The 22,708-nt window shown below is 40.7% G+C and overlaps 1 protein-coding gene across 5 annotated transcripts in view; it reads left to right on the top strand.

The window, feature by feature from the left end:
- Nucleotides 1-21,992, top strand: part of frem1a (Fras1 related extracellular matrix 1a) — a 43,034-nt gene extending 21,042 nt beyond the window's left edge. For 3 of the 5 annotated variants that reach the window (XM_028564716.1, XM_028564714.1, XM_028564715.1), the window contains exons 13-37: nt 86-253; nt 340-548; nt 1,399-1,492; nt 1,842-2,094; nt 3,347-3,556; nt 4,638-4,823; nt 6,575-6,771; nt 6,880-7,090; nt 8,882-9,026; nt 9,124-9,265; nt 11,368-11,563; nt 11,738-12,002; nt 13,558-13,975; nt 15,521-15,722; nt 15,813-15,957; nt 16,048-16,177; nt 16,291-16,363; nt 17,305-17,454; nt 17,704-17,912; nt 18,036-18,083; nt 18,167-18,352; nt 19,551-19,682; nt 20,438-20,553; nt 20,737-20,822; nt 20,934-21,992. In XM_028564716.1, coding sequence (XP_028420517.1) covers nt 86-253; nt 340-548; nt 1,399-1,492; nt 1,842-2,094; nt 3,347-3,556; nt 4,638-4,823; nt 6,575-6,771; nt 6,880-7,090; nt 8,882-9,026; nt 9,124-9,265; nt 11,368-11,563; nt 11,738-12,002; nt 13,558-13,975; nt 15,521-15,722; nt 15,813-15,957; nt 16,048-16,177; nt 16,291-16,363; nt 17,305-17,454; nt 17,704-17,912; nt 18,036-18,083; nt 18,167-18,352; nt 19,551-19,682; nt 20,438-20,553; nt 20,737-20,822; nt 20,934-21,130 — 4,368 coding nt within the window. In that variant the 3' untranslated portion in view covers nt 21,131-21,992. Of the gene's footprint in view, nt 1-85; nt 254-339; nt 549-1,398; nt 1,493-1,841; nt 2,095-3,346; nt 3,557-4,637; nt 4,824-6,574; nt 6,772-6,879; nt 7,091-8,881; nt 9,027-9,123; nt 9,266-11,367; nt 11,564-11,737; nt 12,003-13,557; nt 13,976-15,520; nt 15,723-15,812; nt 15,958-16,047; nt 16,178-16,290; nt 16,364-17,304; nt 17,455-17,703; nt 17,913-18,035; nt 18,084-18,166; nt 18,353-19,550; nt 19,683-19,834; nt 20,300-20,437; nt 20,554-20,736; nt 20,823-20,933 lie in introns of those variants that run through there. The other 2 variants (XM_028564717.1, XM_028564718.1) reach the window with 2 other exon arrangements.
- Nucleotides 21,993-22,708: the final 716 nt, after the last annotated feature.

The raw sequence follows: 22,708 nt of genomic DNA, 5'->3' as shown, positions 1-22,708 counted from the left end.
ATTATTTTAGTTCTTTATTCAGGAACAAATGCAGTCAGACTAGCTCATCCAAAACGTATCCATTTTTTCTTTTGTTTGTTTACAGCATGCAGTGAACTTCATGAAAGTAGCCTACATGCCTCCAGTCTTGGACATTGGCCCTTACCCCCAGTATATCCAGTTTGTTCTCTCTGTAACCAACCACCTGGGCAAAACAGTCACTGGGATCTGCTTTAACATCACTGTGGTGCCAGTAGACAACCAGCCGCCACAGGTGGAAAAGAAAATGCAATTGTATATATTTCCTATTTCTTGAATGTGAATATGTGTATAGAAAACCGTGGATTCGTTCTGTTTCAGGTTATTACCAACCCTCTGACTGTAGATGAGGGAGGGAAGTGCTGGATCGGCCCTGAGCACTTGTTGCTGTCAGACGTGGACTCGATGGAAGAAGCCCTGCAAGTGGTGCTTCAGAGGGAACCACAGCATGGAGCTCTGCAGCTAGGTGGACTCCCATTAAATCCAGGCCACTCTTTCACTGTGCAAGACCTAAAAAGCTTTAAAGTTAGGTCAGATATCCTTAATTTTGTTTCCTCATTTTCCTTTATAATACAGTTCAATACAACAGCACTTTTAACTGCAGTCTAAACAAAAGACATAGCATTGGATGTACTTATATAACCAAAACTGAACATTAAGAATTACTAAGGGCTGTTGGCTTGCATTAGATGTTGTATCTAATAAAATTGTAACCCTGCATACATCTGGAGAACAGTTTCAGTGGTTTTGTCTGATTCTGACCACTATATGGCAGAACAAACACAGTCTTAATATCCATCCAATTCTCAGGTTATTATGGCTAATGTGTTAAATACTTTACTCAGGAGTTGGAGACCAAAACAGAGCTAAATGAAAAGTGAATATGACAGAAACGGGACTCCAATAAATGCTAATGTTGATTTGTGTCTGCTAAATAGTCAACGTTTTGCTATCACATTACCCATTGCTTATAGTGGAGTTCTGCTCCCAAGTGGCCAAATGAAGTAATTTAAAATGTACTGATTATACAGTTGATTCAAGTTTTGTTCTATTAGTATTACTTTTTATATGCCATAAGGGAAAAAAAGACCAAAACTTCCATTACCAAGGCATGCAGTTTTAAAAGAACATATTGATGTAAGCTCAGGTACACCAGCTCTCAGTGGAAAAGCACAGTATCACTTTATCACTATATGCTTCTAAGAACACTGTAAATCTGGATACTTGTCACCAGCTGGCGTTTGAAATGTTTTTTAGGATATATAGTGCGAGGTAGTTAAGTAATCAAGTATCAAAGCTGCTTAGAACAGATCTCTGACTTTAATTCACCTATCATCATCCCATATCAAATCTGAATTGTGTCTGTCATTTGTCAATCAGGTACAATCACGACAGCTCAGAAACTGTAGAGGACACCATTGAATTCATTACAACTGATGGAACCAATTCAGACAGTTTTGTCCTGAAAGTGAAGGTAATAGCAATGGACAACCATTATTACATTCTTGGTAACTTGGTACATCCTCAGGCCTAAAAACTGAACCATTAATGCTTATACTAAAGTGCCTTGCATGTCAAATGCATGCCCTTTGGATGCCATACCAATAACAACAAGGTTTGGATCAGCACCTGACCTGACCCTCTACCCTGCATGTTTTTTATAATTATTCAGTGGGTTCTATTTTCCATCTTATGTTATGCATTCTATGTATTCTATTTCATCTTATTTTTATGACATTCTGTTCCTGTCTTTATGTTTGTTCTGTCTGTTTTTCCTTATTGCATTTCTTATGCACAGATCAAGTTTTGATTATTATCTCCAGGTGATTCCCATCAATGATGAGGTCCCAGTGTTGGTTGCTGGTTTGAAACCAGTTCTCAGCTGTGCGGAGGGACAGGAAATAGTCATCACAGCTGAATATATCTACGCTGCTGATGCAGACAGCGACAACAGCAGCCTGGTCTTCCTGATCGCCCGGCAGCCATATCATGGTGTCGTTGTCCGAAACTCCATTGTGGTTGATCGCTTCATCCAGGCAGACATTACTGCAGGGATCATCACCTACAAACACACAGGTGGGCAGCAGGTTAAGAATGTAAGAATGTCCCATACCCAAATGTTAAACTAGTTCTTTTACCAGTTACCAGTTACATATACTGTGTAGCTTCAATTTCATGAAATGTCAACTATCAGCAGCTGCAATACAAAGATATGTGTACTTTAGCTCTGTATCCACATTTAAGGAGCAAAAATGGTTGTCAAGCTGTTGTGGAGGGGAAACCCAAGTCACACATTGTTTTTAATTGCACAACATTATTTATCTATTTTAGGGGAAGTGCATTATTCCGATATATTTCCTGTTATAAAGTAAATGGGACAAAAATTAAGTTGACATTTAGTTAATACCAGGGGTTTTCAGTGTTTTTTAAGCCAAGGACCCCTTAACTAAGAGAGATGGATCAGGGACCCCCTACTACATATATTGTATAAAATTAAGTTGCATATTAAACTGGGCCTATAATAATGTGTAGGGCGGGCAAAAGCTTTTATACATAACTTTTTAGTACATAGATTAAAAGCTATTAAAATAATAATTGTTGGCATGGTTTTATAATGTTAAACATACATGTGGCACAGTGAATCCTTAGGATTACTTGTATCTGTGGATGGCTACCTTAGTGACTACCTTACCTATGGGGCAGTAAGCCTATCAATGTTTTGTTTTTTTTCACAAATAGGCTGATTTAAACCCGCTAATAATAGGTTGGATTCATGTTGAGACACTTTAGTTTTTGAAAAAAACTTCCAAAACATTCTGAGGACGCCCTAGGGGTCCCGGATCCCCTGTTGAAGATCTCTGGTTTATAGTCTTTGTGACTTTTTTACTTTTGCCTTATGCTAATTGGGAGCTTCTAGCTGTTCCACACATTACAATACATAATTATTTTACAAAGCACCTTGACATGTAACATATACAGTACATTGTTTTGGAGAGATGAACAAGTATAAGCACCTCAGCACCTGCTTTCAGATACTGCCCTCTGCAGGAGATACTGTATGCTGCCACTGTTTATTTAAAACAAAGAGGAACAGCTTTATCCCCTCTGCTATTAGGCTCCTTAACACACACACACACACGCACACACACACACACACACACACACACACACACACACACACACACACACTCCATCACGCTGTCTGTCTGTCCTTCTATGTATTCATTCATCCATCCATCCATCCATCCATCCATCCATCTATCCATCTATCCATCACACAATGGACAGGGACTGTCTCTAAAAGCACTTTATAATATTGTGGTTTTAGGATTGGAGATTGGACTCACTCCTCGCCATGACGCCATCACCTTTGTTATTTCTGACGGAGAAACAGAAAACTTTCCTCTATGCTGCGGTGAAGGAAATCCCTCCAGGACCAGAGACATGACTCAGCTGCATGTACGACACAGTCTGCCTGTGTATGACCTCCACATCACGGTGTTCCCAGTTGACAGCCAACCACCTTCTCTAACAACAGGTGGGCCATTTCTAACTCAGTCAAAAAGTGTCCAAAGAACCAGCTTTGAGCTAGAACTTGAATTACAAATGCACTATTGTGCAAAATAATGATGAAACTGTGTTATTACTGTAGTTACACCTGTGTGTGTCCTGCAATGACAATTTCAAATGTCTGCCATGAAAAAGGTTTATTAGCACAATTTGTTGGAGACCAAACCAGAGCTAAGGAGTATGAGAATTGGACTTTAACTTAACAGGTGGACACAAACGTGGCTCAAATACTAATGAACGCTAATGTTGCTGTGTTAGATGTGTAAATAAGCCAGTGTTAATGCTAATGTTAGCTTGTCAAGTTTATAAGCTGATAATATTCAGTTGTGGCTGACCATTTCTGTGGAGATCTACTGAATCCATTCAATTTTTATATATATTAATTAGTTTTTAGCTTCTTTAGCTCCATTTTTAGGCTAAAAGCCTTACATTTCTCAGATGTGGATTTCAGACTCTCAGCACGCAACTCTTTGTCAACATGTTAGCCAAGCTAGTTTATTCTTTTCAATTACACCAAATTGAGGACCACTTCAAATAGATAAAACTCGGGCCCGGAACCACAAGGGGTCCCCTCTGAAACGAGCGGTTATGAACTCCCACAACTAAGCTGATTCAGGTGGCAGATATAGACTTGACTCCAGTCACAGAATCAGGCTCCAGAGAAGACTCTATCTTCACAGAGCTTTATTTTGAGTTGCTGTACATTGTGTGTGAAAACTAGATATTTTACTGTAAGTTGGTGTCTGTGGTCTATAAGAAATACAAAGAGAATACAATGAAGGATATCATTGTAAGCTAAAATCTGATGACAATGATAATAAAGCTATAATAATAGTTACAAACATGGTATAATCAACACAGTGGTTAAAATAGTCACTAACTTGACTAAAAATGGCAGCCATAATCTTACAATAGAAAAATAGAAAAACAACAAAATAAAATAATTTGATTTGGATGACCAATATACAAATACTGTGGTTATATGGTTAATCATTTTTATAAGTTGTTTTTTAAAGCTTAAAGCGTGATTTGTCTTTTTCTGTTTGTAGGAGACATATTTATTGTGGATGAAGGTGGGTCTGCACCAATAACTGCATCTCATTTGAAGGCCTCTGACGTGGACACCGTTCTGGACCAACTGGTGGTCAGTCTGATTTCTCCGCCCCAGTTTGGCTACATTGAAAATGTCCTGCCTAGTCCTGGATTTGAGAAAAGCAACACGGGTATAAGCATAGGTAAGCATTATGCAACATATATTCTCATTAACAGGTTTGTATGATATCTTTAGAAATATGACCCTTGTATTTAATGCTGTAAATAATCAACTGGGAACATTACGTGACCGTGATGGTTAGGTTTTGGCACCAAAACGACTGGTTAAGATCAGAAAAAAGTTTGTGGTTTGAATTCAAATAATAACTTTTGGTCTCTTCGGGTTAAAGGTACAATATGTAACATTTCTGCTTTAAAATGTCTAAAAATGACCATACCTATGTTATATATTTTTATGAGTTGTGTTCTTACACTATCCCAAATTTTTCCACCAAATGTCAAACCCAGAGAAATCTGTTATTTTATTTTCAGACACGGCACGTTTCCTTTAGTCGCCCGTCAGTGGCGTCATATAACCTTTCACCCTCCAGTTACTCTAACTTCCGTCAAAACGCTGGCACCAAGATGATACGTTCAGGAGTAATTGTAAATCATACAATGTCACAGAAAAAAAATACTTGTAACTGTAATACTGCTTTTTTTTTGCCATACAGCATAATTTTGTGATTAATTACATCCCACTTTTTATCACAGTAATACAACAGAGACGTTATCTATTTTGAAAGTTCAATATCGATACCAGCTTGACGTTACTACAATGTGCTAACGTTGATGCTAAAGCTTTGTGGGTAAAATTGAGGTTACAACATCGTTCAACACGCTAATAGTTATTTTTAGTATGACTGTTTCGACCACAGCTAACAGGACTGAGCTAACCCACGAATAACTTCACTAGTAACGTTAACGTTAGCTGTATAGATAGACGATTAATCTAATGCTAATTTAGCCAAAGTAGCACACCCCGGTCTGTCTGCCTCACTCCCCCGGCGCAGAGAGACTCAGTTGGGATGACAGCTGACAACAGCCCCGGGACATAAAGCTAGCTAGTTACCGTTAGCCCCATGTCAGCTATCAGCCAGCTACTTCCATTACAGCAACCCCCGGCCAGAACTTATCTCCTGTGCCTGGTGCTTACGACGCTAACGGCAGTTATATTAAACATCGGGAAACAGACTATATCAAACCCAGCACCGAGTCACAACAGCGGCAACATCCATAGCGGTAGCTAGCTACATCTCCGTAGCGCTACCGGTGTATGTGCCGAATTTCTCCCCCCTTCGCGTTTAGCTGTCTTTACGGTTAGCTAAATTAACCCGACAAAAGGTGGGTGAAGATTACTGAAAAGTGAAGGGGAGATAATTCCGGGCAGCTGGGAGATGTTCTGCTGCTGCACAACAGGCATCGACCGTCCTGGCTCGCTATCGCGGAGATTTCCCCGACAATCCCCACCCACACCCGTCTCTCAGCCTCGTTTAGTAGCTAGCTAGCGTTACAACAAGACCCCTAGCGGCAGAAAGTTACATATTGTACGTTTAAAGTCAAGTATTTCGGGAGTTTCGGGACCTATCCACCACCCCAACTCCCTCCCTATGCAGATTTTGACACCCTCAAACTACGTCACCTGATTTCCTTCTTTTCTCCGGGCATTATTACTACAGACACTAGAGGTCGCTGCCCTATAGCAAACGTCAGTGTGGGGCCTACAGTAATAAATATGTGGATTACATACGAATTACAGTGCATTACAATTCGTAGGTACAGTATATAACAGTGAATGAGGACAGCCTGCATTATGATGTATGTTTTCATCAGGTAGGGAAACAAAACAATATAATATTTAATGTGTTTTTCTGTCTGTACTCCTTTTCCCCAGCTTCCTTTATATACAAAGACATCATTGACGGTCATGTGAACTATGTACAGTCCAGACACCAGAGGATGGAGCCCACAGCTGACCAGTTCATGCTCTGTGTGTCAGACGGCATACACAGCTCTGCCCATGTCCCCTTCTACGTTATTATTAACCCAACAAACGATGAGATCCCACAGTTTGTGGCTCGGAACATCACAGTAAGTTTTTATGGTCAGTTTCACTACTGACAACCAAAACGAGACATTCCTATCAGTTTTTCTTCACAAGATATGGTCCAATGTTCTATGCTATCCTTCTGTGATGAGGTACGAGAAGGAGAAATGAAGCAGCTGGACTCATCAGTTTTACATGCGATTGATCTGGATGTCCCCAAGAACAGCATGCTCTTCAGTGTGGTCAGAGCCCCACAGCATGGCAGCATCATCACCCACAGCAGTGAAAAGCCCATCTACAGGAGAGGAGAAGCCAGTCCTCCACCCCCTGTGGTTGACTTCACAATGATAGATCTTTCAAATGGTACTTCTTATATATCAGCTCTGAAGTCTTATTTCACTCAAATGACTGAAATTAACAATACATTGGTAGTTCAGGTCATTGATTTATTAATCTGCTATGGGTAACAGTTTGTCCCGTGACCGTTAAAGTCAGCTCAGTGCTAATGCTGCCTTCATGTCCTATGGGAAAGATCACCATTTATACTGGTCAAACTAACAAAATGACCAGTTATGATTTAGTTTTACTTGCTGAAATTTGGGGACACAGCACTTCTGCTAGACTCAAGAACACTGTAAAATGATGTTGTGAGCGATGCAACTCAGTAACATAAAACGAGTCCGGGCACAAGATAACTAACTCTCCATTGACTTGTATTGCTGGAAGGTGCCTAAGTTTGCAGCCAGCATTTTGTTACTAAGTCAAATATCAAAATGTCAGTTTTAACCTAACTATCTGTCTGTAAGTTAAGCTAACACAACTAACGTTGGACATATTGTTAGCTTAGTGTCACGATCCCACAGTCTTTCCATTCTCTCGGCTGATTCCTCACGTCTGTATCCATACACGTCTGTTTTTTCTTCATAAAAGCTCAGGTTTTTCAGGTCGGCAGCTTATAAAAACTTAAGTTATGGGTTTTTCACATTGTTGATACTGAATGTCACCACAGCAGCTTTAAGGCATTTTTCTGTTGTTTGCTAGCAGACAAAATTGACGAGGAGGCACCTTCATGCAATACAAGTCAATGGAAAGCGGAGAGTTCTTTTCCCCCTTGGGGGCGGGACTTAAAATGCGCTCTGTCTCTATTGAATGGAATGCACACATGACACACACATTAACACATGAGCACATGACACATTAACTAGACTCCCGAAGTTGCGGCACATTGATGCAGTGTGACACAGATGCATCAGTCAGCCCAGTCAGTTCCATAGCTGTGCGCAAAACAACTTACCTGCCACAGCAAGAAGACTGAATGAAGAACTAACAATTCAATTCAGGTTAATTTTATTTATAGTGTCAAATCCTAACAGAAGTTATATCAGGGCACTTTACAGATAGAGTAGGTCTAGACCACCCACATAATTTACAGAGACCCAAAAATGCCTTCAAGAGCAAGCATTTGGTGCAACAGCAGCAAGGAAAAACTTCCAGACAGAAACCTCTGACGGAACCTGGCTTTTGGTGGGCGGCCATCTGATGCATATCATAAATACAGTTTAATAGTTTGTTTACAGGTCTGAGATCATCAGAGGAAAATGAAATGTACAAATGTGTGTCATCAGAATATGAATAGTAGGATATATTGTGTTTCTTTATAAGAATAATAAGCGAGAGCATGTATTGAAGAGCAATGGCCCAAGGATTGACCCTTGTGGGACCCCAGAGAAGATTTTTGTTTCTCGGATTTAAAACAACCTATTGAAACATGAAAAACTCCTGTCCTTTAAGTAGGATGAGGATCACAAAAAAACATTTATCAACAACACCACTCTTAGAATGCTATAATGGGGGCGACCTCTAGTTCACCTGGTAGAGTGTGCACCCCATGTAGTCTGAGTCTTTGGCAGCGGCCCGGCTTCGAATCTGACCCGTGGCCCTTTGCTGCATGTCTTCTCCCCTCTCTCCTTCCTGTCTTCAAGCTGTCCTGTCAATTAAAGGCCATAAAAGTAAAGAAATAACCTTAAAAAAAGATAATTATAATGAAAAAAATAAATAAAATTAAACTGAGCATGCAGGCATTTGTAGAATAATTTAAACTCAATATTACATATTTTTATGAGTCAAATAAATCGTTTGATCATTTGCGTTTAGGAATGGATCTAATGTACATGCACGATGACTCAGAGAATATGGAGGACAGTTTTACCATCCAGTTGACTGATGGCAGGCATCAAATCCAAAGACAAGTGATGGTTAAAGTGCTGCCAGTCAATGATGAGGAGCCTCGTGTCATCAGGTCAGACGAACATCTTCTCTACAGTTCCTGTTTAAAGTGAGTCATCACATCACTGTGGGAAAGTAACTGAACATTATCTCAATCATCTGTCCTTCAGGAACAATGGAGTAGACGTGGAGCCAGGAGAAGCCAGGCTTATTTCCAGTGTTACACTGTTTGCACAGGACAGTGATACTCCTTCTTCAGAGGTCAGCTACATATTTGATAGTGTTCCTACCCAAGGAATACTTCAGCTTAAGGTTGGTGCAGTGTCTTACAAGAGACACACATAATATGAAGATATTATGTCCCCTTTCAATTTAACTGTGTTAAAGGTACATTGTGTAGGAATTTATCCCATCTAGCGAAATGGCGGTAGCCGTTATGTACCAAGAAGCTATTCATCGAGTGTTCTTTCGGGTGATGAGTTTCGTTATTTCAAACAAACTGCACTGAATCATTAGTGTGAGCATGTATGCAATGTAAGTAATTACCCTTGTAATTTAGACCGTAACATTGACTTACCTGTCGAGAAGAAAGCGTCCCTTTGAAAGTCTTTCTCCTTCATTAGATCTTTCCACCTGGGAAAGGCTACCCCGATGTTTACCCTCGTGTTTTGAATTCGCCGGTCACATTGCCTTTTTAATTTGCTTTTTTGGCGACGAGGATTCCTTCTCCTGTGGCTCGGCATAAGTATGATCCTCCATGATGATGTGCAGTGCAGGCTTTCAAATTTGCCAGGGCAGTGAGCTGATCTCCTTCTCCGTTTCAGCTGGTTTCAGTCATGTGACGCTGGCTCAGAACGAAAAAGTGTTGCTAGTTCTTTATGTCCCTCTCAGCGATTACAGTTTTTCAAAATGGCGACATGGAAGCCTCCTTGGACTTGCCCGTCCAATGTAAATACAGATAAGAGTCAGATCATTGGCAGAGGTAATTTTACACCAATGAGGGCATATTTATGAATAAAGACATTGATTTTAGCTAATAAAATACTTAAAACACTACACAGTGTACCTTTAAGTGAGGGGAACACACTCAACCATCCATTTGTGCCTAATAAATCATTAATGCTACTGCTCTGCTGCTATAGCAGACACTATGGTGAATGATCAAGGCTTTTTACTTAAAATGTAGGAAAATGGGCAGTTGCGGTCCTAGACTCTGGGGTCCCTAGGTTTAGATAAACTACAGTATGGAAAGCAATGGATTGACATTGACTATTGATTTAATATTGAATTTACAATGTTGCTGGGCATACTGGGAAAATATAGATACTCTCAGTTAATAATAACCATCAAGTATTCAGCCAAGGCAAAGTATAAATAGAATTTTACATTTGAAAATGTGTAAAAGGAAATCTGGGGGAGCCAGTTTGAATGGGTCGGACGCAGCTCATTAAGTTTATAATAGTACTGTTATCTTTAATATGCAGGTGCTTCATTTTGTCAGGAGATGCTGGATCATCAGCTAGTACAAGCTCAGAGTTATTTGTTCTTCACCATATGGTTGCCTTGTGCATCATACCGTATCTTTTTGGTTGTGTCATAGCCTTTCGACATTTGGACATCTTACGCATGAAGAAAGGTGAGATTTAGCCCTTTTCAATGAGAACATAACACTAAAATATGCATTGAACTTCACCCAGATCAGACCTTTCCCTGGAAAGGACAATTGATAGAGTTGGGAAGTAGAAAACAAATACTGTATTTACTGTAGTCTATTTAAAGATTAGGTCAGCGTCAAGTGAAGTGGCACAGTTTACACAGTTAGAAAACCCTCTAAGTGGGTCCCCTTCATAGCTAGAATTTCATATTGTATAGTGATGAATAGTCTCTCTGTATGACAGAAAACATGTTTTTATATTAACAATGGACAAATGACTTTGTGTAATGTAAAATATGTCACTTGTAAGGATGAACCCACAAAAAATTATTACCAACTCTGTGTTCCCCTCAACTCTGCATGGCCTTTTAGTTTTTTTTGGCTCATTGTTTTTGTTTTCAGGCCCAAAAACTTTACTCTCATCAAACTTGTTTCCTGCAATAGCAGGCAGCTGTTTTCAGTTATAAAGCTTGGACAAAGCCACTGTACGCTACCTGCTCAGCAGCAAACAGCAGACAGGTGCAGTTAGAGATGAGCTGGTAAACATTTAGCAGCTAAAGAGGCAGATATTTTTCTCAGGAGTTGGTGGAGACCAATTTATTTTGGTTTTGAATGGTCAAAATGTTGTTGATCTTAGGAATTGGCTTGGACATGGAACGTTTCTGGCTCAATCATCTACTGGGGACATTTATATGATATTTGTGTCAGTTGTCACTGTAAACATGGGATGACACTGGGATGTGTTGTGCTCCTGTCTCAGGAAGGCCAGGACTGGGTGACACTGACAGCGGGGAGAAACTGCTCCCAGGAGATGGTGGACATGAACCTTCTGCGCTACATGCATACAGGCCTGCACAGCGCTAAAACACATGACTTCTTTGTCTTCTACTTGTTGGATGGAAAGAATCAATCACCACCGCAGCACTTCCACATCTCTGTCAAAGATCTAGAAAAAGGTACTGGAATTCATTCTTAAATTCTTCATTAGACATAGGTTTGGATGAAATTGTCTACTTGTGATATGATTGACTGCCTGGCCACATAATTTCCCTGCCCTCGGCCCAGTGTCAATTCATACTGATGGGGTCCCAGTGTTAACTTAGCCTTTAAATGTCTTCTATGATTTCCAGGAAATATTGCCATCTTTGTGAAGCCAGCGAACGTCAGCCGTGGAGATCGTGTGGTTCTCACTACAGATGTGCTGTTAGCCAACGATGGCACAGAAAAACCAGAGGAGCTTCTGTATATCATCACCAACCCTCCTGCTCACGGACATATAGAGTACATCAAACATCCCGGACTGGGCATCTCCACCTTCAGCCAGATGGACATAGCAGCCAACCTTGTGGCTTACGTGCATGACAACCGAGCCATCACACCCACAGAAACCTTTCAGTGAGTCTAGAAACCATTGTAAAACTTGAAATTATGAATTCCCATTGTTAGATGTATTTATGTATAAAACACAGATTTGATGTTGTTTAGGTGTCAGAAGTGGATCTTATGCTAACTACATTGTACATTATTTACATTAACCTTATTATGTAAATAAAACTTCCGCCAAGTAGGAACTGCAGTATGGTCTGGCTACACCGCTATCTATTCTTAGATAGGGGGAAAAAGTGCTCTGGCTTGTTTGTATTTCTTCACAATCACAACTGTCCTGGGAGGCGATAAGCCCTGATAGCGGAGATAGCAAGAGAGGAGGGACATCGGGATGTTAGGCTTTATTCCAGCAATGTCAACCGTTGAGCCAGACTAAGATTGCCATAGTCTCACTTTGACAGACCTTTCTCCGCAGCGCTGCGGAGGCGGGTTCAAAAGTAGTTTTAGTCGTGCAACAGAAAACTCAGATTGGACAAATAGTTTAGCTAGCTGTCTGGATTTACCCTGCAGAGATCTGAGGAACAGTTAACCACAGTCCACATAAATCCACACAAGTTTAAAATTCCAACACAAAGAAAGCGAAAGGAAACGGACATCCGGCCAAAAAGAGTAAAATCAACGAAGCAATCCCGGATGTGGAACGTCGTAGATATAGACTAAGATTGCCATGACAAATGGCTGAAAACCATTAGCATATACGCCTTTGCAGTTCAGGAACTAAACCATCCTGTTATCCTGTTTGACCTCATTTAATGGTTAAGGTTTCTAAATGGTTGCCCTTAAATTGTCACACAATCCACACTCGTGCCCGTCATCATAAGTTGTTTAGTCCAAAAGCTCTCGTCATAAGCTGTCCCAGACGCGTTGATAAGTTTCAAACATTTCAGATTTTATTGTAAACCTAAAACAAGATGTGGTTGTAGGTGGAGGTCCCTGTAGACGAGTGAGAGATGGGAACTGAACAGCATCTGATTAGAAAGCAACAGGAACAGTTTGCATGTTTTCATTCAAAAAAACATGACTAACAAGAACTAGGGGCCACATTTGTAAACTCTGATTTGCAAGTGAGATAATTTCCACTTTTTTACATATTTTAGTAATTAAAACAAATGGCATCCTTGCCCACCATTCATGAACATGCGAGAGCCCTGTAGGACATGCAAATTTGACTGCAGTGCTTGCAGATCGTTTTTGTAAAATGGGCCCCTGAACCGCACAAACGCAAACCTTAACTGAAACATCTCTAACCAAATACTGTAACTCAACCATTTCCAAGCCCTTGCTTAAATGTAAGGTCTCGCACTTTGGATTACTCTCAGTAGATGCAAACATAATGCCACAAGATCCAAAAAATAGGCTTCTCTTAAACCCCAAAACAGCTTTTTGCCACCTTTGTTCTTATGTCGGTTACATGATTTTAAGACATCATTCTTAACTTTTTATAACTTTGAACTCAAACAATTGCTGACATTAGGAGAAACTCATAAGAGGTAAAAACAGGAGGGTATACATCAAAAGGGCAACACATTTGTTCAGACAATCTGTCTGTTGTATGTTTTGGCAGGTTTGTTGTGAGTAATGGTAAAACCAGCCGAAATGGAAGCTTTGAAATTGCAGTGGAAATGGTGGATCGCTTCTTGCCATCTCTGTCCTCCAACAAAGGCCTCTCCGTTCCACAAGGCTCCTCCATGATCCTGGGCCCTGACTGCCTGGTCATGTCTGACCCTGACACTCCACCCAGCGCCCTGACCTTTGTCCTCCTCCAGCCTCCACAGTATGGCAGCCTGCTTTTAGGTGGTGGAACACTAACTGCTGGCTCAAACTTCACCCAGAGAGATATCCAGGAGATGGAGGTAACATATAAACACGACGGGGGGCCATCGCAGATCGACCGATTTGCCTTTACTGCCTCTGACAGCACCAAACGGGGTTTCCTGCTGGACGGGCAGTTGCATACTGAACCTGTGTTCTTCACTATTCAGGTAGGTGTTAAAGAGTGTAGAGGCTTTGTGGTTGTGCCACAACTCTCCAGCAGCCTCAGTCGATCACAGCTGATAGACGATGAGTTAAGAATATACCCTTGGGGGGATGGACCGTGGGGGCAAGCTAGCGAGCTATGGAGAAACAGAGAGAGAGAGTAGGGTAAAGGAGGGGCTGAGCGAAGTAAGTAATGAAATAAGATTGTACCCATTTTAAATAGTAACTTGAGACCATCTTGCGATGGGATTACACCAGCCACGGTGCCACGTTAAGTGGGGGAGCTCTTTTCTTACTTACAGCACCTTTGCTCGGACCCATAGACAGAAGTGAAGTGCCTTAAACCTGCATTCTATCTCATTTCCAGGAGGGAGCGGCTTTGCTGGCTCCAAAAAGAAGTCAGTTTCTATAGAAGTCTATAAGAAAGTGACCCTACTTCTAACTTGATCTATAACCTCAGTAAATATTTGTTTGAGTTTGTTGGCTCAATTGCTAGTTTCAAGTCTTCTTTAATGCAGCATAATGTTCATTTAGTAAATTATGGTCCCATTTATTGCACTGTGTACATTAAAATAGCTGTAAACTTGTTTGTGGGTGCTATTCACGTCTCAGACTTTGACCCTCTCAGTGTGTGTCTTCACTTCATCAAAGTTTAGTGGACTATTTTGGTCGCCTAAAAAGGTCTTGTTCAGCGTTCTGCCTACCAAGCTACCTTCTTTAGCATTTAGATTAGCACCATTGCAACCATAGACAACACTGGCATCCCCCCCAGCTCCACCATCTTGCCCAAAAATCGTCACGTATGGTTTCAAAAAACCAAGATGCGACAGCCAAATTTGTCAAACTCAAGGCTTCAAAACGGCAGTCCACAAACAACTGGGTAATGTCGCGGCTGTTGCGTCCATTATTTTATTATTATAGTCTATGCCTCTATTGTGATCTCAATACACAACTGTAAAGTTGAGTTCCTCTTTTACAGTTGTGACGCAATCCCGGTAACAAAACAGCCAGACATGTACACATGACATGTACAGTACTCAACACCGCCTCTGTGGTAGTTTCCGCTACAGTAGGGTTCTCCAGGACCATATTAAGCCATCATGACACACAAACACACAGACACACAAGGTGAAAACAATACCAGCGACGCTGTGGCGGCTGGTAAATGCTTTTGTAGGCCGACCGGCTGGTCTCACACAGCCAACTCATCACAGCTCCGAAAACGCAAGTGCAAATTTCCAAATATGAGCTCCAGCTGTTTCTCCACTTTCCCCTATTTTTATGTGATAAATGACATGTTAGGGCATCAACCCCTGTCAAACACACACTTCATGTATATGGGAATATTAGTGGAATATTTATTTTCATTAGCCATAAAGAAATATTTTGTGCATGTAAACATAGTCATTGGTTCTCTGGTGTAGGCCGTTAAATTTGTGTTTATCATATAGGCTATGTCACATGATTTCACAAGTCCAAACTACTTCCTTTTCAGTGATGTTAAATGTTAAACAATCTCTATTTTCTGAACAAAACATATATACTTTCAGATCAAGCCTTTGGATAAGTCGTGTCCTGAGGTAGTGAAGCTGCTTCCTCTTTGGAAAGTAGAGCTTCTCAGTGACGGACGGCGCGGGATCTTCATTTCATCTCTTGAGCTGAAGGCCCAAGACAGTGATAGCAGAGAAGAAGAGCTGATATTCTGCATTGTTCGCCAGCCCTACTTTGGTTACCTAGAAAACATTACTACAGGTTGGGAAATACAATTGATTTCCATCTTAATCATAGCTTAACTTACTTTGTAGAATGAAAAAAAAACAGTCTTTGTTTTTGCTCTTGCAGGTGGTTTTTTACCACAACGCTTCTCTCAGATAGAGCTGAACAAGCGAACTATTGCTTACATCATCAACTCAGACAGGGAGTCCCTCTCAGACAGCCTGGAGTTCACAGTGTCTGATCCTTTAGGGAACACCGGGCCCTCTCACATGTAAGAAAAAAAAAAAAACATGTCACACTGACTTTTATGACATCTTGAATTTACAGTTAAGTCTTCACTGCGCTTGACCTTGCCTTGCAGACTTGAATTCAGCTGGTCCTCAGTGGAGCTGTCTCAGTCTGAGTACTCTGTGCGTGAGGAGCAGGGAACTGTCTCGCTGGACATCATCCGAAAAGGAAACCTGGCAGAGTCTTCATACATCACTGTCAAGGTCTGAAAGTCTGCTTAACTCACTACATACGTACATTTAACTCAGTCATGATGCTTTTTTTTTCACAGATTTTAAGACCTTTAGAGTTTTTGTGTCATGTTTCTTTATCGCAGGTAAAGGAGGTGACTGCAACAGCTGGAAAAGATTTCCTCATAAGCCCTTCTTCCCTCATTCAGTTTGATCCAGGTATGTCCTAATATGTTCCTGATACAGAAAGCATTATGCTTTTTTAAAGGTACCAATTTTTGCTATTGGTCACCCTTTATGGGTGGGTTTTAAAAATATTTAAACAGTGATTTCATCTGACATGGTCAAAGCAATAGAGCTCAATATTATGTTTTAATTTCCTGAAAAGCAATAGTTTTGGACATACAAGGTTTTCACCAGATGGTTACAAAATAAAATTTGGTTTACTCATAATGGTTAGTACTACTCAGCCTGTAAGATCCAGTAATTTTAGTGCTTGACTCATACTAGCAACTAAAACTGGAAATTGCAGCCTCTGCTGCTTTCATTTTAAACTGGACCTGGAGTTTTCGATCTCATACAGGCAGTATTTCACCATGCATTCCTAGGTTGAGGGATAACAAGAGTAAAGTACAAGTACCTCAAATTTTTACTTAAGTACAGTACTTGAGTAGATGCACTTAGTTACATTTCACCACTGAAAGTATCAAACCAACTTTAAAAAGGCAACAGAATACAGCAAAGGACCCCCAGGACCCTGCATTAAGATTGTCCCACATTTCAATGCTTCCTATGCCCGTACCAGAGACCATCTTTGAACAGAGGCAGAGGTTACCTTCTCCCTCCATATACAACCACCTCGTACTATGTATTCAAAATTCCACACTCAAGTGAAAACTGAGCAAACTCCATCCACTGATGAAGGCCACAAGATGTTTAAAGCTAAAAGCTTTGGCAAAATATCTTATCACAAGTGGACCTTGTGAAAAGTCCAAAAAATGCATGTAAAAGTGTAACAGCACTGACTATTGTGTTACTACAACTAAAACAACCATAATTCACTTCAGTTAACAGAATAGTGAAAAATTAAAGCTACAGAACAGACAAAGTGAGACCTGCACCAGCTCTTGTAAACGGTTGTGACGTTTCTGTCTATGTAGGAGTGTCAAAGAGAAGCTGGAGAAGTGAGATCATTCAGGATCACCTGGAGGAGGCTGAGGAGATGTTTGAAGTGCTGCTGGTCTCCCCTCAAGGCACAGTGATCGGCAGCGACGACAAGGCTCGAGTCACAATCAAGGACTCAGGGAGAGGTAAAAGTAAACCCCAGCTGTATAGTTTTCAGATCTTATGAGAAACTTTGCAAGGTTGCATCACTTCCCACTATCCCTTTTTACATGGCTATGGATTTAAAGGGATTTGACTGTATGCAATGTCCTGTCTACCCATACCACCATAGTATAGTTTTGTTGTCAACAAGTCATAGTTTTATTAAGTCTAAAAGTCAGGGAGTTGATATTTGCCCAAAGACACAAACATGACTGAAAGTTAAAACACCACAGGACAGCACAGGCTGAACCAGGATCAGGAGGCCCCTGTTCTTGGTGGAAAAGAGATTCGTTCAGACACATACCCCCAGCATGGATCCATTCAACTAGAGAAACTGCCCCTCGGGACTGAATCTGTAATCTGGACCCGAGGAGACAGCATCTCCAGGCCTGGAGCAGATGTCCCAAAAAAGAAACTCAAAGTTATGGACAACCCAAAGTCTGTAAGTACCTGTTCTAAGAGATCAGCGCTGGATTTGACTTCATCAAGGTTGACATTTTCCTTTTTTTTTGCTGTGGCTTTAAACGAGCAGTTTAAAATAAACTGTAACTGTTTCATCTTTCAGATTGCACCTTCATCAGTTTTTCACAACGGGACAGACATTGTTTACACGGTAAGCAGCAGCCGCTGATACTGACTGATCTAAGCTTTTAAAAGCCAGAACGGTCTATATTTCTGTTGTCTCTTTAATTCCAGTATCATGGCATCATGCAAATGCAAGTACAGGATGACACCTCCGCATTGAGGAAGGGCAGAAAGGCAAACATCCGCGTGGTCAGCAGGGGAGCACAGCAGCAGGTGTCAACTGTGCTTACTAAGTCAAAGTCAGATCCTCAAAAAAAGATCTCAAAACCTCAAAAACCTGCACCGAATAAAGGACGCGTGAGTACAAATGTTGCTGGTCCTCTTCTGATTCTTGGAAAATGTGTGTAATGTTAAGTCAGCAAAGAGTAACTCTCTGCCAGAATATGTCTCGTGGAGTTGCTTGATAGTTGACTAATTGCCATTTTGCATCACATCATTCCTTTAGCTTGATAATATGTTCATGGTTGAAAGGGCTGGACTCTTATGTTTTGCCCTTACCGACCAGGACCAACGTACCCTTCCCACCGACAACATTTTCAGTTCACAAAGAGGTTGCTAGGAACATTAACATGTTGATTTAAGAGTTATTGCCTCTGTCACTCTGTACAATTGCTTCAATCTCATCCATGCTCTTATCACCATTTTTGTGCTCATTTGTTGTCGCTGTTTCTGGATGTAGTGAGGCAGCTATTTATGTATATTGGCTTAAAATAAATCATGGCCGTAACTATGTCAATAACACAAAAAACCACATTGATTCATGGACGTGACAATTTCACGAGCGTAACTGCATCACAGACTTAGGTCTGTAACAAAGTCAGTTAACTTAAAAAAGTGACCGTTGACTTTTGGTTTCACACGGGACTCGAACAGCGGTCTCCTGGGTGAAGTTATTAACTTAACTATGTTGAGTCACGGACAACTATGTCACAAACTTAGGTCGGTAACAAAGTTTGGTTAATTTAAATAAGTGACCATTGACTTTTGGTTTCAAACGGGACACAAACTTCGGTCTCCTGAGTGAAAGTTCTGTGTTTTACCCATCCACCCTCCCTAAACAGAGTTTAGCACTCTTAAAAATGTTATAAAATTACTACCTTGTTTGCTCCCAAAATAAATGACCATGGCCTCTAGAGGTCGCCGCCTTACAAGAAACGTAAAACTGGACCTTTATAAGCTATTCACAATCGAACTACAGTATGGCCATTTTTGGGGTGAAGACAGTCTGGCCTTACAGTTGATGTGAATGAAAGGATATTTGATCTCACAACGTAGTTCAGGATCAGAATGTGTGGGTTGTGTTCTTATTGATGTGTGCATCTATAAATGCATCTTTACCACTGTGGGACACTTTACTATCTATGGGAACATTCTGCACTTTTCCTCAAATATGTCTCACGCTCGTTCCAAACTTTCTATGTCCTATTTACAATGTTTTGCATTCCAGTTAAAGCAACACTAAATTAACTTTCCTGTGGATTTGTATGGCAAATAGGCTACAGCTGATAACTCCATACCCAAGCCCTGTGTGCCAGAACTGATGGGACTCCTGCATTTCAACCAGACTACCAATCAGCTCTTTCACTGCAACGGTGTCTCCTGGAAACCCTGGGCACCAACTGATCAGGTATTATAGCTTGACAACGAAGGAACCTACTTGTTATAAGCATGTACTAGCCTCTTTGCATCTCTGGGAGAAAGATATCTGACCTACGCAATATTTTTGTTTTGCGTTTTTTTTATTTATTTATATTTGGTTTGTGGACTGCCGTTGTGAAGCCTCGAGTTTGGCAATTTGGCCGTCGCCAACTTATGATTTTTGGACGAGAGGGTGGAGCTGGGGAGGATGACGTGGCCAAGCCAGTGTTGTTTACGGTTGCAATGGCGCTGCGCTAAGCCTAAGGCCAAAGACGAAAAGTCACACATTTCCAACTCTTCTGAAGCGAGTCATCCAGCGGAGATTTACCGACGGGTAAACGAAGACCTCCGGGTACTGGTGCTGTTCATCTGCATGTACAGCAGTACAGAAAATCTGCATATATGGAATGTTTGTAGATGATACTTTGAGTGAATTAGTCTCTTTGCTTGACACATTGTTGATAGACCTCTACAAATTATTTGAAATCATTAAAGCTTTAGTGTGTAACCTTTTTATATTCGTTAGCGTCCGTTACATTTAAAAGCCATTGCTAAATGAGTTGCTACAAAGCTAATTAAGACTATCAGCTCCACACAACTCTCTCTGGATTTCTCAGTATGACTATGTTCAGAAGATTGTGGTGTTCCTTACTTGGAATCATCATGGGGGGCAGAAACTACACACTATAGCTTTAATGTTCACCTACAAATCAACATATCTGCCTATTTCTTTCTGAGTCACAGATGGTGAAGGCCCAAATGTGTCCTCAGGGCTGGACCTTTCATGGTGGCCACTGTTACACCCTCAGCACTGAGCACAAGGCCACATGGAGCACAGCTAACAGGGCCTGCAGGGAGAGGTACAGTTTACCATGGAGCTGTGTGTTCAAGGATAAACAGAGAAATGGATATAGAAAGCATGGACATACATGCTTCGGATTAGTTGTATGTCATGCATAACAACTTTATATAATCTGAATTAGATGCACTGTGTTATCCTTTAGAATAGACTTAAACTTTCCCTCTTGTCCTTTTGATTTCAGATATAAAGGGACTCTAGCAAGTGTTCTCTCTAAAGTCGACATGGACTGGCTGTGGGACTTCAGTGGAAGAAAACCATTTTGGATAGGTGGGTATCTTTAAAACATTTGTTGCAACACCATTCTGTTTTTGTGTTTGTTTTACATTGTAGAGTACAATTTTATAATCCAACTGACTAATCTTTATCCTACTGTTTAAGGGCTGAATGACAGGGATGGCAAAGGACGCTGGGAGTGGGCGGGCGGCGAGCCGGTCAGCTACACTAACTGGAGAAAGACGCCCCCTCGGTCCAAAATGAAGGGAAGCAAGAAGTGCGTCCTGGTGTGGAGAAGGGCAAAGTGGCAAATCAGGGACTGCAAGACGGGTAGAGGTCATGGCTTTGTGTGTTCAATATGAACTTGAATTGAATAGCGTACACAGCATCACAGCCATGAGCCACTGTGTTGTTTCAGAAGGAGGATGGACTGATCATCAGGAAATTTAAACTGCAATGCCGGAATAAAAAAGGAAAAAAACTTTCCAATGAGGATCAAACGGAACTTTGCTGGAACTGTTTATATCGAGCAAGAATTATTGTCTAAAAAGTAACCTGCTACATTTAGAGACATTGTTTACACTGCATTTATTCGTATTAACCACTGAAAGTGTTGTTATATATGTAAAGCATACAAGAGATTTGTTTTAAATGTATTTAGTATATTTCAGACAGCTCCAGACTCACTGTGTGTCAATTAGTTTGTGGTAAAGCTAATTTACTAAATCTGTTTGTTGGTATTGTTCCTACAGATCCTGCAACGGTCCAAATCTAGTGTTAAGGCTTTTATTATTTAGATTTATATAGTGCTTACATTTGACATATTCCTAAATTAATTTTTGTTTCACCAGTTTACCCCAAACTAGTTTACACACAGTATTTCAGCAGAAGAGTACTGCCATGTGTAGTCTGATGTGTGTACTGTTCTTGATGGGACTTTTGGGTGAAAGGGCACTCACACAATGCACAGAAAGCAGTAGTGTTAGGGGGCGGGGCAATGGGGGCCCAACAGCAAATCTTTGCCGGGGCCCCCCAGCTAATCCGGCCAGGGACAGGACATCTGCTTTCACTTGGTTAATTATTCATTCACTTTAAAAGTCTTTGTTTCAACATGTTCCTATAAAGATTAGAATGACGCTTGAGCTCTTCATTTCAACAAATATGTTGTCAAACCTCATTATTTCCATTCATAGACATGTATATTTGGCACTGTAAATGGAAAAAAAAAACATCTAAATAAATTTCAAGATGATATCATAGTCTATTTGTGTAAATTAAGCTCTGATATTAATATCTAATATCTTCATTTTTTTTCATTTATAGAATGTGTTGAATTCCCTTTGAAAAGATCTAATTTAATATGTTGTGGAATTCTTATGGTATTTACAAGAAGAATAAAATCAGTGTTTGTAAGAGCTCCTGCACACTTTTATCTGACATGTGTCCTTTAATAGATCATATGTGTCTTTGGGAACACAAACTCCAAAATAAGCCCATATTATAGAGGTAGTGTTATTTCTTAATCCAATAATATGCCATTGTCTATGATCAGCAATCCTGTCATTGGTTACAGTAAATCAAGACTGAATGTTGACGTTTCTTCCCTGTTCAAGCGGTTGTTGTTGTTGTTTTCCCCTTTTTGAGAATTCACCACGCTGTCACGTTATTTAGATGTGGTCCAGTGGGTCCTGCGAACCACAAGGTTCAGCAGCAATGTGATTATCCCCATCATGTGATCTACAGCCGGGGTATGAAAGAGGGCCTTTTATATGAGTTGTAAGCAGTTCTCAGAGGTTTGCATGCACTGAACACAGACACCAGATCCTCTTCAGCTCGGTAAGTCCAGCTATAACTGAACAGATATTGTTGTTGTGTTATAGTTACTGCATATGGGTATGCTGCATCAAGATTCATATTTTTGTCTTTCACAAAGTAGCAGG

Source organism: Perca flavescens, chromosome 19 (assembly GCF_004354835.1).
Source record: "Perca flavescens isolate YP-PL-M2 chromosome 19, PFLA_1.0, whole genome shotgun sequence".
In the NCBI taxonomy this organism is placed as follows: domain Eukaryota; kingdom Metazoa; phylum Chordata; class Actinopteri; order Perciformes; family Percidae; genus Perca; species Perca flavescens.
This window is presented reverse-complemented; position numbering and strand designations above follow the sequence as displayed.